Here is an 18,178-nt window from a genome sequence, read left to right on the forward strand (position 1 = left end):
CTAAAGCAATTAATTGAAATTATAAAAAATAGATATACTTCCAAAAGTATGTAATGAAAGCACACTATTAAGATTATCTAGCTTAGGGGCATTAGAAAGATGGAAAGTCCAACTCTTCTATTTTTCTACTACCTGGATATCTCACTAAGGATAAATGTTCACTTTTGTAAAGTTGGGATAATAATATCTACATAAGATTATTATGAGTACAGGGATGCCTGGGTGGTTCAGTTGGTTAAGCATCTGCCTTCAGTTCAGGTCATGATCCCAGGGCCCTGGGATTAAGCCCCACATTGGGGCTCCCTGCTCAGTGGGGAGCCTGCTTCTCCCTCTCCCTCTGCTATTCCCCCTGCTTGTGATCAGGCTCTTGCTGTCTCTCTCTCTCTCTCTCTCTCCCCCTCTGACAAATAAATAAATAAATCTTTAAAAAAATAAATAAAATAAAATATTTTCTTTTTGCTAAACCAAAAAGAAACATGAGGCCAAGATATCTTTTAACATTTTTTCTTACATTTAACCCTCACGGGTCTAATACCTGACAAAGTATAATACTCTCTCATCAAGTATTATACTTGATAATAAGATTTGGTCACCCAGTATAATCAATGAATGAGAATATGAGAAGAGCTTTAAATTCATGCAGAACGAGAAGATATTTACGGTATGCTTTATAATTAATGGGAAAGTCCCCCTGTAGACCTTCCCCTTATATAGTTTTTATATAGTTACACCATATGAAAAGCCACTATTCCTTTAGGTTTCTTTTCCTATGGTACCCTTAAAGAATATAACTCATAATTCACACAAAAATTATATAAACTACTTCACAAATAACATGTCTAAACAGATGTGATTCAAGACAATTCCAAACCAGAAAGATCAAGGGTAAAAAGTTGAAATAAAACATATACAAATGAAAAGGGATATGTTCCAGGAAGGCGGGTACATGAATATGTACCACACTGTGTATATGACCTGACAAAAAGTACTGGGTAAATTATAAGGATGGCTACAGATTCTTCACTTTCTATATATGCCCTTGGGTAATCCCCTCCTAGGGTAGGTCTGGGTTTGGCCACGTGACTTCCTCTGGCCAGTGGAATAATAGTATATATGGTACAAGCAGACTCAAAATATGCTTACGCATTGTTGCCTCCACTTTTCTGCGGGTGTAGGAATCCTACAATTGCCTAGGAAAACCTGCAAGATGATAAGAGACACATGGCCCAGTTGCTGTTATTCTCCTAGCCAACGGCATACCAAGTGTCAGAAATGTAAGTGAGACAGCCTTAGATGATCTAACTATCAGGCAAACCTCCAGTTGAACCTGAACACATGAGCAAGCTCAGCGGAAATCAGTTGAGTCAGTCCAGATCAGAAGAGCCACTCAGCTGGCATATTGAATCTTGAGCTAAATAAATGGTTGCTTGTTATTTTAAGTCACTGTTTTGGAGTGATTTGTTACAAAACAAAAACTAGTAGATACAAGTACAGATCAACAATGCATTCTTTTTTTTTAATCATGGGAAAGAGGTAGAATACCAAAACAATGAAAAAAGGTTAATATGCTAAATTTAAAAAAGAAGACAAATCAACTAAATACTGTTACCAGAGAAGACAGTGGCAGAACTACACTTTCCTATAATAAATGCCTATCAGATAATTACTGAAATCAAATAAATGAAATATAACACATTTTAAAAAGAGCAATAGGATCTGATAAGTTATTCAAAAGAGCGTATGTCCTCTATACCTGGCAAAAAATAATTCTTCCTCTTCCCTCTGCAACAAATATATCTTAATGGAATATTTTATCCATTTCATCATTGCACTTTTTAAAAAACGATCAGCAGAAATGGCAAGTATTTGAAAGATTGCCGAAATTATTATAAAGAGAAGAAAAATGTTCAAAAGATATTTGGGTAGTTTGAGTAGAAGTTATGTGTGTCTAAATACAAACATCATCATGATGATAATGATCATCATCATTAATAAACATAATATGTTATAACCTATATGTGAAAAACGCTATCCTAATAAGCACCTAACATTATTTTACTTAACCCTCAATACAACCCTTCAAGGTTTGTGATGTTCACCCAGCTTACAAATGGGAGAAGTAAGACATATGGAGGTAAAGTAAAGCAAGATGTAAGGAGGAAAAACCCTAGCTCCAACTCCAAAGACCCAACAGTCTTTGGAGTTGGAGCTTCACAAGTATGTTGTTTCAATACACACGAATTTCAGTTACCACAGTTAAATGACTCCAAATCCCTAATGACACAATTTAAATTTCAATTACAATGGTATATTAACTGTAAGTAAACGCATAAAATACAAATGTCGCTGCTGGTTCTTCAGTCCACAATTGCTATACAGTTAAGAAATATGCATCTGATTATTGACCAATCACATCACTTGTTTCAAAGTGTGTGGTGTCTGGTCACTGAACATCTGTTACTCAGCTCACACAGAAACAGCAAAAAGGTAGTTGTGTTCCCTCTTCATCTCCCAGTGAGAAACCCATGTGGTCATTTTTAGTCATTTTATAAAAATGGGTTTTTGAAGAAGAACTGAGGAATAAAGGGGTACCTGGATGGCTTAGTCAGTTAAGGTTTCGACTCTTGGTTTCAGCTCAGGTCATGATCTCGGGGTCCTGGGATTGAGCTCCACGACTGGATCAGTGTGGAGTGTGCTTGAGATTCTCTCTCTGCCTCCCTCCTGGGCCCTCCTGCTCATGTTCTCTCTCTCTATCTCCCTCTCTCTTTCTCTCAAATAAATAAATACCTTTTTAAAAAAACAAACTGAAGAATAAAAATGAATGCAGCAAAGAAATAAAGAGTGATAATGCTGGAGGTAAAATTCAAATCGAACATAAAGGGAGTTACAGAAGAAAACAGCTGACCATGGGAATGCTGACATAGCCACTGTTCAAGAGGTCCAGTCGGAAGAACTTAGTGAGGATGAACTTGTCAACATAAATGAGGAAAGTAGTTGTGACAAAAAGGCTGAAAAGGTGCCAGAGAACGTGATGCTGGCAAAATTACTGTAACTACAGGAAGGCTCAGTCAATAAAAATTAACATTTGAGAAGCCAATCCAAACTAGAAAGTAGTATGACAATTTGCCAAGGCATAGAAAAGATACTCTGTATTTTAAGTTATATGAGAAGAAAGCAGTAAGTACTGTTCAAATAACTACAGATAAGTCTTTTATAGAAAAATAAAACAAATTCTCAATGTTTCTATCATTTTAAATCATAGTGTACTAAATAAATGTTAGTTTTAATAATTTTCCATTCCTTATATACTTATAATCCACAGTAAGAGAGTTTTTACTATTTTGACAAAAACTTTTAAAGGTCACAGAATAGTCAAAATTGTTGCAAAGTTCACACTGCAAGATTTTTCAGCTTGTACAGTCTTTTATATGGTCCTGTGTTATCATGCAAAGCAAGGACCCCCTGTGTGTCCTAGCTACATTACATTGTGCTATCTCACTAAACACATGAAAGGTTTTAACACAAGAGATTTGAAAGAAATCTTAGATTCCTTCCAAAAGTGATTAAAAAGGGAACTAAACAGGGGGTATCTGGGTGGCTCAACCAGTTAAGCATCTGTCAGCCCAGGTTATGATCCCGGAGTCCCAAGTCAAGCCCTGCCCCAGGCTCCCTGCTCAGCAGAGTCTGCTTCTCCCTCTGTCCCTGAGGCTTTTGTGCTCTCTCTCTCTCTCTCTGTCTCTCTTTCAAATAAATAAATAAAATTCTTAAAAAGAAAGTGGACTAAAGTTATTGCAGAATTTGGCTAATTTCAAGCAAAAACTTCTAAACTGTTAAAGCAATAAGTTTATGGTCTGTGGTATCTGCATCCTTAGAAGTCTTCAATAAGAAATGCACAGTTACGTCTCTTAATTTTCTCATTGATTTAGACACTAAAGTTTTAAAAAAATTCTTAAGAAAAAGTTTAAAAATTTAAGGTGTCCAGCAAGGTCTGGGCTCTAAAATAAAGAGAAGACAAACTTGCAAGGAATTTTCAAGCTAGTTTAAGACTCATAAAATTCAAGTAACATGTCTATATAACAATATAAGTAATAATTGAAATTAGCAAAGATAATGTTATATTCACAGAAGCTCAATGTAGCTTCCAGGGAAAGTGAGAACTGAACTAGACCTACTTTACCAAATAACAGAGCAAGGGAGGAAACTCCAGGCACAGAGCTTGGCATAAAAAGGAAGGAAGAAGAAAGAAGAAAAGACTGGATCAACCAACAACAGTAGGTTTGTCAGCACAATAGCAAGAAATAAAGGGGGCAAATGAGACCACTTGTGCAGAATCTTGAATACCAGGTCACTTGGAAACACAAAACAACAGGAAGTTTTTCATGAGAACACTGTTAAAATAAAAAAATTCATGACAAAATAAGGCTGAAACTCTAACAACCTAGACTGTAATACTGGCTGTGGAAATAAACTGCATAAGATAGATATGGAATAAGTCAAGAAAGAATGCAGAAGAGTTACTGACCAATTCAAAGAATGAACAAGGAAATGGAGCTAAATATTATAAATGAATGAGACCAGGAACTGAGAAAAATGACCCGAAAAAGAGAACTCAAAACATTAAGAAACCCACTTGATCTAAGGAGGCAAGATGACATTGTTGGGGATCCACTAAACATGAGTAACCTTATATCACCGGTGCTTCTGCTATCACTTCTGCTTCCACTAACTACTAAGCAAGATCCTAGTGAACCCACTCCCACAGAGAAAACAACTATAAAATCTAGATATAGATATAATACAAAAAGATATAATTAGATATATATATATATATTAGATATAATACAAAAAGAGCCTACCTGAAAGCACTGGAGAGTGGAGAGAAAGCAGACAGATTCCTGGAGGAAGAGAGTTGTGAAGTGAATTCCCAATCAGATTGGTGAGCAGGGTGACAGGAACACTGCCTTTCTGGCTGGAGAAATCAGAATACTGAAACACAGGAACTATTGACTTTGGGCATGGAGGAAAGCAACCCCAGCAAGAAAAGAACCAGAAAAAGGATACTCAAATTCTGTCTACCTACATCTATAGTTAACCCTCAAGTTATATGTATATAGAACAAATTTAAAGCAGTTCAAGTAAGGACAAAATATCTGCACTGAAACTAGAGCTGCTCAAGAAACAAAGTATGCAATACTATTTTAACCAAGATAAAAACCTGCCAAACAACATCAATGATAACCAAAAACAAATGAAAATGAAAACTCTCAAGAGAATAAAACAAATCAACTCAAAATGTAGTTTTAAAAAACCACCCTAAAAAAAAAAAAAAAAAGATGATAGGAAATGAATAACAGAGGAACAAAAACAGAGAATACGAAGAAAAAAATGATACAGAAAAAAATCAACAGCATCAATAATTACATTAAATGGTAATGGACAAAGATTCCAATTAAAAGGCAGAGAGTGACAAAATTTATTTAAAAGGCAAGAAGCAATTATATACTTTCTTAAAGAGATAAATATTAAATGTAAAGGGCCAGGGAAATTGAAAATATATGGGTATAATAAGATATATAATGCAAAGAATAAGTAAAAGAAAGTTGGAGCGGCTATATTAGTATCAAACAAAATAGATTTTAGGAAAATAATTACCACAAAGACAAAAAAGGACTTTGCATAATGATAAAAGGATCAATAAATAAGGAAGACAGAATAATAATTAAAGGGTATATGTTAATATTAGAGCTTTAAAAACATGAAGCAAAAATTGACGATATTAAAGAAAGAGCCAGGGACGCCTGGGTGGCTCAGTTGGTTAAGCGGCTGCCTTCGGCTCAGGTCATGATCCCAGTGTCCTGGGATCGAGTCCCACATCGGGCTCCTTGCTCGGCAGGGAACCTGCTTCTCTCTCTGCCTCTGCCTACCATGCTGTCTGCCTGTGCTCATGCTCTCTCTCTCTCTCTCTAACAAATAAATAAATAAAATCTTTTTAAAAAAAAAAAAAAGAAAGAAAAGAAAAAGAAAGAAAGAGCCAAATCCAAAATCTTAGTTGTGGATTTTAACTTCTTTATTTCAATAACTGATGGAATAATAAGACAAAAAAAAAACAAAAAGTATCAAAGACATAGAAGACATGAACAGAAGAGTCAGTCACCTTGAGCTAACTGGTATCTCTAGAAGCACGGCTAACAATTGCAGAATACATATTCTTTCCAAGCACTCATGGCAGGTTCAACAGGATAAAATATTCAATGAGTCATAAAACAAGCCCCAGTAAATTTTTTAAAATTAATATCATACCAAATGTAGTCATCTACCACAAAAGGTTTAAATTAGATATCAAAAATGAGATAACTTTTAAAATAAGAAATATTAGAAGATTAAGCAATAAACTTCTAAATAACCCATGGATCAAAGAAGCACTCCCAAGGAAACTAAAAAGGTATTTAATATTTCTAATATTTCTTAAATATTCTAATATTTCTGAATAGAATGACAAAATATAATGTCAAAATTTGTAGGATACAGCAAAAGCAGTGCTAGGAGAGAATATTTTAGCTTTAAGTACTATGTTTAAAAAAAAGAAGAAATATTTAAAATCAATGGCCTAAGTTCCCATCTTAAGAAAGAAAAAAAAAAGAGAGAGAGAGCAAATTAAATGTAAAATCATTAGAAGGAAGGAAATAATAATAAAGAGTAGAAATTAAGGGACGCCTGGGTGGCTCAGTTGGTTAAGCAGCTGCCTTCTGCTCAGGTCATGATCCCAGCGTCCTGGGATCAAGTCCCACATCGGGCTCCTTGCTTGTCAGGGAGCCTGCTTCTCCCTCTGCCTCTGCCTGCCATTCTGTTTGCCTGTGCTCGCTCTCTCTCCCTCTCTCTCTCTGACAAATAAATAAATAAAATCTTAAAAAAAAAAAAAGGAGTAGAAATTAATGAAAGAGAAAATGTACAATAATACTGAAAATCAATGAAATTAATACTGATTGGAAAGATGAATAAAACTGATAAATCTCTAAGCAGACTAATGAAACAAAAGAGAAAAGACACAAATTAACAATATCAGGAATGAAAGAAAGGACATTACTAAATATCCCACAAAAAGTGAAAGGATAATAAGGGAATGTTATTAACAACTTGATACCAATAACCTTGCAACCCAAATTAAATGTAAAAATTTACTGAAAGATGGGTGCTTGGGTGGCTCAGTGGTGTAGGCCTCTGTCTTCGGCTCAGGTAATGACCTCAGGGTCTTAAGATCAAGCCCCACATCGGGCTCTCTGCTCAGCAGCGAGCTTACTTCCCACTCTCTTTCTGCCTACTTGTGATCTCTGTCTGTCAAATAAATAAATAAAATCTTTAAAAATTAAAAAAAGTGTACTGAAAGAAACAAAATACCAAACTAATCTAATTAGAATTAGAAAATTTGAATGGTCTTCTATCAATCAAAGAAATTGAATTAAAACTTTTCCACAAAGAAAAATCCATGTGAAGATGGTTGCTTGGTGAATTCTACCAAATACTTAAGGAAGAAACAATACCAATCCAACATAAACACTATTTTTTTTTATTTTATTTATTTATTCGACAGAGAGAGATCACAAGTAGGCAGAGAGGCAGGCAGAGAGGAAGGAAAGCAGGCTGCTTGCTGAGCAGAGAGCCCGATGTGGGGCTCAATCCCAGGACCCTGAGAACATGACCTGAGCCAAAGGCAAAGGCTTTAACCCACTGAGCCACCCAGGCGCCCCTAAACACTATTTTTTTAAAGACTTTATTTATTTATTTGAGAGAGAAAGAGAGAATGAATGAGAGAGAAAGAGCACAAGCAAGGGGGGCGGGGCAGAGGGAGAAGGAGAAACAGACCCCTCTGCTGAGCGGGGAGCCCAATGCCAGGAATCCCAGGACTGTGGGATCATGACCTGAGCAGAAGGCATACACTTAAGTAACTGAGCCACCCAAGTGCCCCCATCAACATAAACTCTCCCAGAAAATAAAAGAAGAGAGAAGACTTCACAACTCATTGTATATGGCCAGTATCACTCTGATACTAAAACCAGACAAAGTCATCACCAAAAATGGAAACACAGATCAATGTACTTCATAAAGATAGATGCAAAAACTCTTAACAATAGGGCACCTCAGTGGCTATAGACTAGCGATGAGAAGATAGAAAGTAAAAAGTTTTTATATCAATTTATAATAGCATCAGAAAGCAAAATACTTATGGGGCACCTGGGTGACTCAGTAGTTTAATCATCTAACTCTTGATTTTGGCTCAGGTCATGAACTTGTGTCATGAGATGGAGCCCTGCGTCAGTCCACTTATCCCTCTCCCTCCTTCTCTGTCCCTTCCCTTCTACCTTCCACCACTGCAGGCACATATGTGCACAAGCACATACTCTCTAAAATAAGTAAATAAAATATTTTTTTTAAAGCAAAATACTTAGGAATAAATTGTTTTAATTGTACAAGAAGTGAATGCTGAAAACTATAAAAATTTGCAAAGGAAAATGAAAAAGGACTAAGTAATTGGAGAGATATACCATGTTCATAGACTGAGCAATGTTACAATGGCAATTCTCAAAAAAATTTTTTTAATTTTAAAAATTAAAAAAATTAAAAATAAAAACAAAAAAATGGCAATCCTCTTGAAATTGTTCTAAAAGTTCAATGTAATCACATTAATTTCCCAGTAGGCTTTTTGAAGAAATTGATAAGCTGATTTCATAACTTAATTAAAATACAGAGAGAATAACAAAAACAACCTAGAAAAAGAAAAACAAAGATGGAAGACTCATAACACATGATGTAAAGACATACAATAGCTACAGTAATCAAGGCTATGGTTAGGCCATAGGACAGATAGATAAATAGGTCAATGGAACAAAATAGAGCCCAATAATACCCCCACACTTTTATGATCAAATGGTTTGTGGCAAAGGTACCAAAGATAATTCAATGGGGAAAGGACAGTCTGTTCAACAAATGTTGCTGGAACATGGTTATCTATACTGAAAAAAAAAAATAATAATAATAATAAGTCTTCACCTCTATCTCATACCATACCCTGAATGAATCATAGACCTAAGGACAAAAAACTAAAAATTCTAGAAGAAAACCTAAGAAAAACTTTATAACGCTGAGTAAGATAAATATTTCTTAAGCAGGACACAAAAAGAATGAAAATAAACAGACAACAGCCAAGAGACAGGGTTAAGTATCGTAATTTAGTAGTAAGACTGGGCTTATTCTTTTGGGGAGGCTGTCATAGTGCTTTGTTCATACCTCTTTTGCAGCCCATATCAAACCAAAATCATTTTTCATTCAGCCAAAGTAGACATAAATAAAAGACTCTCTACCATCTCTGGAGTCCTTGCATATTTACATTAAAAAACTGGAACTTATGTTTTCCCTCATCAAACTAGGTAATACATTTCAGAGAAACACTTCAGGAAGGCAAAAGGATTATACTGAAAAAGTTAAAAAGTCAAAAGAAAAAGAAAAATGAAACGATAAAATCTCAAGACATATCTTTAGGACAAAAGAGTACAAGTGAACCTTCTTTTACACAGTGAATATATTCCTAGAAAAATAAGTATAAAATCAAGTTTTTTTTTTAAGATTTTTTTTTTTAAATTTAACAGACAGAGATCACAAGTAAGCAGAGAGGCAGGCAGAGAGAGAGGAGGAAACAGGCTCCCTGCTGAGCAGAGAGCCCAATGCGGGGCTCAATCCCAGGACCCTGAGATCATGACCTGAGCCGAAGGCAGAGGCTTTAACCCACTGAGCCACCCAGGTGCCCCTAAAATCAAAACTTTTTGAAAAAAATTTATGCAGCAATGGAAATTTCTTTATAAATTTATTTTATTATGAATCACATTGTTATGAAAGCCTGTTCATAATCTCAATAATAAAAACTAATTTATATTTTATATAATTCTAGATATCCCAAAGTTAAGTTTGCTTGAAGTCAAATATGGAGCTAAAATATTAATGCAACTGTAAGTATACAACAACTTCACTTATCATAAAAGAAAAAAAAATCAGAGACTAAAACTTGATAGAAGTTACCTTAAAAGGCTGATTTTTCATCTATAATCATAAAAATGCACCTTTTAAAGCCATTTTTTTGTGTGTTAAGTCACAAGAGGTTGACAAAAGAAAGTGGAATGACACAGAAAAAGGAAAGAGATAAAAGTCCAAAAGTGTTCACAAATAGGGAGTGCCTGGGTGGCAGTTGGTTAAGTGTCAAACTCTTGGTTTCAGCTCAGGTTGTGACCTTAGAGTCATGGGCTCACGCCCCACGTCAGGAGTCTGCTTAAATTCTATTCCTTGGGCACCTGGGTGGCTTAGTCATTAGGCATCTAATCATCATTAAGCTCAGGTCATGATCCCAGAGTCCTGGGCTCAAGCCCCACATCAAGCCCCATATGGAGCTCCCTGATCAGCGGGGAGCCTGCTTCTCCCTCTCCCACTCCCTCTGCTGTGTTCCTTCTCTTGCTGCCTGTCAAATAAATAAATAAAATCTTAAAAAAAAAAAAAAAGGTGGGCACCTGGGTAGCTCATCTCATGATCTAGGGTCCTGCAATCAAGACCCACCAAAACATCTATTATGAACAAGTAACAAAATATCTCTGACTCTCAAGTAGCCTTACAAGTAAAGTATTATTAGTCTATTTATTGTAACCCTAGAGAGGTTAAGAAATTTACCAAAAAGCCATACTGTCATTAACAAAAGAGAAGGAATTCGAACCTGGGTCTGTCCTTTGGTAACAGCATTCTAACTTCCAAATTATGTCATATAACATTTTTTTAAAACAGATTTTGTTTAATCTACAATAATTATAGAACTTCTTTAGGGAATTACAAAACACTAAACAATTCATGAGGCAGCAGCAACACTGGAAATTCCTCTGAATGAAGCCAAAAGTACCCACCAGAGTTAAAGTGTAAGTTAATATAGCTATGACATTCATAAGAGAGTAAGGATATTTTTTAAATCTCTAGCAAATATCCATTAACTTTTGTTAACATAATAGAAAGCCAAGAATGGGATCAAATGCTTTTATGATTCAATAAAAAAAAAAATCTCAAACATTTTAGTACATCTTAAGAAATCTAAAATAGACTGGGGGTTAGAAGGTGAATAGGCAACACTGAAAACAAAGCATGTACAAAACAAAGATAATTCAAACCTTAAACTGTTCAAGGAAACATAGATAATTAAAATGATATATTAGAAAAAACAAGTTTCTCTGATTAAATACCATCTGTCAGTTGGTAATGCCGCAAAATACCAGCAGTCATTGACAGGGAATAATAAAATTAATTATTTTAAGTTGAAAGAAACAAACCATCCCCATCTGAAACATCTGTGCAAAAAGAAGATGTCAAAACCTATACAAATGACTTAAATGTATCCTATCAAGGAGCTAAGTGAAAAAGATTTTAAATTTCAAACATAAAGTTAAAGAATTAAACTTGAACATGGACAGCACAGTTTCCAAGCATTAAAAAGGGAAGCCATTCACTAGTGTACAGCTCAATGAGGCCATTCTATACTTTGCAGATATACAGACTATTAAAAGATTAATAACTGCAAATTCAAAAAAATGTTACATTGAAATAAGAAATCAGCACAAAAAAGATTCTGCAAAAGTAAATGAAATTTCTACCTTTGGCCATTTGGGATTGAGAAGTCGAGCTTTGATTGCATCATCCAGTGCCTGGTCATACTGCTGGATTTTCATATAGGCTGCAGATCTATTGCTGTATAAGATGCAGTTCTGAGGGTCAACAGCCAAGGCTTCATTGTACAGAACAATAGCTGTGTGAAAATCTCCGTCATGACAGGCCTGGTTACTCTGACGAACCTTCTCAACAAATTCAGCTTTGCTCAACACCGGTCCATCAGGACTTCTCCGACCAATAGTCTTAGCACCAAAGAGAGGAATCTACAAACAAAGAAACTTTGTCAGATAATCCAGAGAGTATCCTTCTCTGAACTTCAAGAGAACAGGGACATTCTTCATGGTCTGCTTTACGTGGAAAACTTTTATATCCTGAAAGACAATAAACTTTCCAAGAAGCAGCCAACATAGTACCTTGGATACATACATATCTATATGCGTATGTTTTTATATATACATATGGTTATAAACATATATATGTACATTTTTTTGATTGAGTGAATGAATGCAAAAGAAAACTCTGGCTTTCCCTTGGCAATTTACAGTTAATACTAAGGGAGGACAACTGACTAGCTCAGTCAGTAGAGCATGAGACTCTTGATCTCACGGTCCTGAGTTTGAGCCCCATGTTGGGTGATTACATACATATGATTACATACATACATATGAAAAGTTTTATTAAGGAAAAGAATATAAATATAAGTCAAATAGAAAATATGATCTCAACCATATTAAGAGGGCTGCACTTAAAAAATGAAAGAAACAAGATCAAAATATTAACTATGCTAAGTTATCTCTGAATATAAAACTGTGGGTTATTTTTATTTTCTTAAAATTTTCTTATACCCAAATGTTATGCAATGAGTCTAAGTTTTAAATTTTTTGTATCAAATATTTTATTTATTTGGGAGAGAGAGAGGACTCATGAGAGCTAGAGAGAGAGAGAGCATGAAGGGGAGGGATAGAGAGAGAGGGAGAAGCAGATACCCTGCTGTGCAGGAAGCTGATATAGGATTCGATCCCAGCACCCAGGGATCATGACCTGAGCTGAAGGCACACGCTTAACTGAGCCACCCAGGCGCCCTAGTTTTTGTTTTTGTTTTTTTTTGTTTTATTTATTTATTTAAGATTTTATTTATTTATTTGCCAGAGAGCGAGAGAGAGAGCGAGCACAGGCAGGCCGAGTGGCAGCAGAGGCAGAGGGAGAAGCAGGCTCCCCGCCGAGCAAGGAGCCCGATGTGGGACTCGATCCCAGGACACTGGGATCATGACCTGAGCCGAAGGCAGCTGCATAACCAACTGAGCCACCCAGGAGTCCCAAGGCGCCCTAGTTTTAAATTGAAAAAAACAAAAACAACAACAACAAAACTTTTAAAACATCAATTTTAGGAGCACCTGGGTAGTTCAGTCAGTTAAGCATTTGACTCTTGATCTCAGCTCAGGTCTTGATCTCAGGGTGATAAGTTCAAACCCTGCATTGGGTTCTGCGCTGGGCACTGAGCCTACTTTAAAAAATAAAAAATAAAAAATAAACTGTAATGTTTCAAAGAATCTTTTCAGACTGGCAGATTTGGCAATTTGGCTGTTACCATGGAATTTCAAAGACAAATGCCAATTTTTGGAAATCAAGAAGAAAAAAAAAACCTGCTGTAAACTGTATCTTGGCAATTTAAGACCTGTTTTTTATGTTGAATTTTTCCAAATCATTAAGTCACTTTCTATGACTTAGTAACAGTGACCTTAAAACCAAAGGGAGTGAATGAGTCAAATGTTACTCATTTTTAAAACAGTAAAATCATGAAATGCATCAGGGTCCCAAGAAAAGAAACTTTAGATAGCAGTATCCAGACAGATTCTAATTCTAATGAGGCTTGTCCTGAATAAAATCAAAACAAAAAGTGTGAAAACATAATTTGCCTCCCCATGTCTTTCTTTAAGACTAAATCCAGCTCCTCCATTCAAAAGAGAAGAGATCTCATAATGTAATATACCAATACTTAGAAAAATAATGGACTCCCATAGAGATACATGTTTTAAAAAGGACAAATTCCACAGAAAGGAGGGAAGAAAGGCAGGCTGATCTCCTACATAAGCCACCATTATTTTTCCTGTTTACAGGGATATCACATCCTAGACTCCCAGGATAGTTCGAAACATTAAAATATCCTAGAAATTTCAAATATCAGTGTCCAGTTCTTTTTATTATTATTATTCATTTTTAAGAGAGAGAGCACAAGCAGGGGGAGCAGCAGGCAGAGGGAGAAGGAGAAGGAGACAGGAGTCCAACACGGGGCTGGATCCCAGGACCCGATCCCAGGACTCAGAGAACATGACCTGAGCCAAAGGCAGACACCCAACCATCTGAGTCACCGAGGTGCCCCTCAGTGTCCTTATGTTCCTCAACTTCCTGATACTCAAAGTGGTTAACTAAAAATGTATTGTGATTAGTTTGTTGTTGTTTTGAACTATGATCTTAAAACATACTGCCTGAAAATGAATGGACTAATGTAACATTTAGCAAGTAATAAGGATTTTCCTAAAGAATCTTGATGTTTAATTATTTTACCTACATCAGTAAACCAAAGTACGAGATACTATGTACAAAACTGATTCCATTTTGAAAAATACACTCATCATGACTCCAAATATAGGCAGTACTGCCAAAAGTTATGGAAACCAATCTTGTATTTTAAAACTCAAGGGTATGACATAAAAATACAAGTAACAGCCTTAAAAAGTAAAATGATTAGATTCAAATGTAGCCTAAAAGTGAAAAAGACATGCTCCTACTATTACAGCATTTCCTGCTTGCCAGAGTAATAAATTTTGGTTCAGTGCCAATATAGATAAGAATCAAATTAAGAAAAGAAGGGTTCTGGGGTGCCTGGGTGACTCAGTCAGTTAAGCATTTGACTTCAGCTCAGTTCATGATCTCAGGGTCCTGGAACAGAGCTCCAGTTCAGCCTCCATGCTCAGCAGGGAGTCTGCTTCTCCCTCTCCCTCTGCCCTTCCCCTATCCGCCCCCCACTCATGCTCTCAACAGATAGATAGATAGATAGATGGTCCTGCATTCTATTATCTCCATATACAGTAACACTTCCCAAAATATGTTCCTCCAATACCTCTTAGGTCCTCAGAATACTTGGATAAAAAAAGTTAAATGAGTTTCTTCTTTAGTGGAAGAGTTCTAGAGCTTTTATTTTGTACACTGTGAATCTAAGAGGGGAGAAACCATACATACGAGATCAGAGGGTCTTTTTGGTAGAGTATCTTGACAGACAAGAAACTGCTTAAAACTCTGATATGAACTGGGGCACCTAGCTGCTCAGTCAGCAGAGCATGCAAAACTCTTGATCTCAGGGTCATGAGTTCAAGCCCCATGTTGGGCACAGAGTTTACTTTAAAAGGGGGGAGGGGTGGCCTGGGTGACTCAGTAGAGGAAGCATCTGACTTCAACTGGGGTCATAATCCCAGAGTCCTGGGATCAAGTCCCAGGTCAGGCTCCCTGCTCAAGCGGGAGTCTGCTTCTCCCTCTTCCCTATTTATTCTCTCTCTCTCTCAAATAAATAAATAATAAAATCTTAAAAAAAAAAAACCAACTCTCTGATGTAAACTATTAACTAAAGTCTCTAAGAGCTAAGTAAAACACCATGGAAAAGTCCTAGTACACAAAGATTATAAATACTAGAGAATTCTAACATCATCATCACCAAGTGCCCATAAATTTAAAAGAAAAAGGCACTCCAGTAAGTGTTCAGAAGCTTCTAATTTGTCAAAATATGCCCATTCCTACTAAGCTAGGTACAATGTGGTCCTTAGGAGGCTAATAAATAGCATTTTGTGTAGTTAAAAAAAGGAATATAATTTACCTAGTCCCTGTTTATCTTCTCAGCTACTGATAAAACTTGGCATAACAGAGAAAACAAAATATTCTTGCGTGTATTTTTCAGATTATATATATATATATATATATATATATATATATATAGTACTTGGAATAACTGGACATATTAAATTCAGGAATTATTGGAATGAATAGTTCTACTTACAGAGATTTCTTAAAATACAATGAAATTTGGAATCACTACTTAATTAGATAAACTGCCTAGGATATTTTCTTTCCTCATATATTTCACATATTTACAGTTTATGGATGTCAATATATTAACATCGTTGATATTTTTCTCTGACCTCTGACAAACTCATCTTGAAATGGTAGTGGCAATAATATACAGATGAAATAGGCTCAAAATATTCAGCCATATACAATTACCAAACCATAATTTTTCCAGACCAGTTATAAATTTTGATTATTCAAATGATAGAGAAATACTTATTATCCTTTATATTAAAAAATTGTATGTGAATCAAAGAATCAAATGTTTATTAAATAATGAAATTACTAAAATGAAACACAGAAGAATTTTTCATCATATAAACTGAGGAAGTCCTTTTAAATACAACACAAAACCTAAAGACATAAAGATAAATTTGACAACATAAAAATTTTAAATATTCACACAGAAAAAATAGATTTTAAAAAAGGGAAAAGATGAATGACAAATCAGTTTTAAAAACTCTTTGCAACACATAATAAAAGGCTAATTTTCTTACTATATAAAAATCTGCAAATAAATAAAAAAAAATCCAATAGACATAGAACAGTGCACAAGAGATATGCACAGACAGATCATAAGAAAGGAAATCCAGGGGCGCCTGGGTGGCTCAGTCATTGGGCATCTGCCTTTGGCTCAGGTCATGATCCCAGAGTCCTAGGATCGAGCCCCACATCAGGCTCCCTACTTATCCCTCTCCCACTCCCCCTGCTTATATTCCCTCTCTCACAGTCTCTCTCTCTGTGTCAAATAAATAAATAAAATCTTTAAATTAAAAAAAAAGAAAGGAAATCCATATGGCTTTTAAGCATATTTTTTTAAAGATTTTATTCATTTATTTGACAGATCACAAGTAGGCGGAGAGGCAGGCAGAGAGAGAGGAAGGGAAGCAGGCTCCCTGCTGAGCAGAAAGCTGGATGCAGGTCTGAATCCCAGGACCCTGGGATCATGACCTGAGCCAAAGGCAGAGGCTTTAACCCACTGAGCCAGCCTGGCGCCCCTTAAGCATATTTTTTCATGTGTGACTTCAGTTTTGTTTTTTTTTAAGTAAGCTCTATGCCCAACATGGGGCTTGAATTCACAAACCTGAGAGCAAGAGCTATAGCTCTACACACTGAGCCAGCCAGGTGCCCTATAACTCTAGTTATTTTGAAAGAAAATTAAACCACAAAATATTATTTTTCTTCTCTCATACTAATGCAAAAAATTATCATAGTAAGATAAATGTAATTTCATACTAAGGGGATAAGGAAAAAGTTACATTCATACATTTTTGATGGAACTAGAAAATGATATTTCTATATAGAGCAACTAAGGAATAGCTACAAAAATGTAAAAGGTACATATCCTTTGAATTCTAGAAATTTTCCCACTTCAGGTAAATTATCCTTCAGATACACTTACCTATGTAAACAAAGTCTCACATACAAGAATATTCATAACATCATCATTTGTATTAACATGAGGTTAGAAATAATCAAATGTCAGACAACAGGAAAACAGATAAATTAATTTTCATAGACCAATATAATCGATACTACAAATCCAACCAAAAGAATGAGGCAGATTTTATATACTGATATGGAAAGATAGAAAAAATCAAGTTGTAGAAGAGATATAGAGTATGTTATCTTCCACTGAAAAAGGGGAAAGGAAATAATGCATACATGTACACAAACTTACATGCTTAAATGTACTTACATGGATTAATTATGCCAGAAACAATACATAAACCAGTAGAATAACTGCCTCAAAAGAGAGTTGTTTGAAGACTGGAAGGTAGGAGTAGGAAAGTAACCAACATTTCCATTTTGTACTGTCTGATATTTTACTATATGCATATATTCCCTATTTTTTTCAAAATATGAAAAAAAATTATGAAAATGGAGCACAGCTTACTTTTATGTATCAGGGCACACATACACAGTTGTAGAATCTGTTCACTTTTTTTTTTTTTTAAGATTTTATTTAGGGACGCCGGGGTGGCTCAGGTCGTGATCCCAGGATCCTGGGATCTAGTCCCACCTCCGGCTCCTGGCTCAGCAGAGAGCTTGCTTCTCCCTCCCAGTATGCCTGCTGCTCTCCCTGATTGTACTCTCCCTTTCTGTTAAATAAATAAATAAAACCTTTAAAAAATTCTTTAAAAAAAAAAAAAAAGGTATTTATTTGTCAGAGAGAGAGACAGAGAGCACAAGCAGGGGGAGTGGCAGGCAAAGGGAAAAGCAAACTCCCCACTGAGCAAGGAGCCCAATGGGGGACTCAATTCCAGGACCCTGGGATCCATGACCTGAGCTGAAGGCATTCACTTAACAGACTAAGCCACCTCAGGGTCTCAAATCTCTTCACTTTCTAAGTGTGTCTGGCTGAGAAGACAAA

The 18,178-nt window shown here is 35.7% G+C and overlaps 1 protein-coding gene across 2 annotated transcripts in view; it reads right to left on the minus strand.

Annotated features, from left to right (window-relative positions):
- TTC28 (tetratricopeptide repeat domain 28) overlaps nt 1-18,178 on the minus strand; it is a 621,084-nt gene that overhangs the window by 570,578 nt on the left and 32,328 nt on the right. For both annotated transcript variants that reach the window (XM_032883286.1, XM_032883285.1), the window contains exon 2: nt 11,673-11,951. In XM_032883286.1, the coding sequence (XP_032739177.1) occupies nt 11,673-11,951 (279 nt within the window). The remainder of the gene's footprint in view (nt 1-11,672; nt 11,952-18,178) is intronic.

Source organism: Lontra canadensis, unplaced genomic scaffold (assembly GCF_010015895.1).
Source record: "Lontra canadensis isolate GAN:19392208 unplaced genomic scaffold, GSC_riverotter_1.0 scaffold87, whole genome shotgun sequence".
NCBI lineage: Eukaryota > Metazoa > Chordata > Mammalia > Carnivora > Mustelidae > Lontra > Lontra canadensis.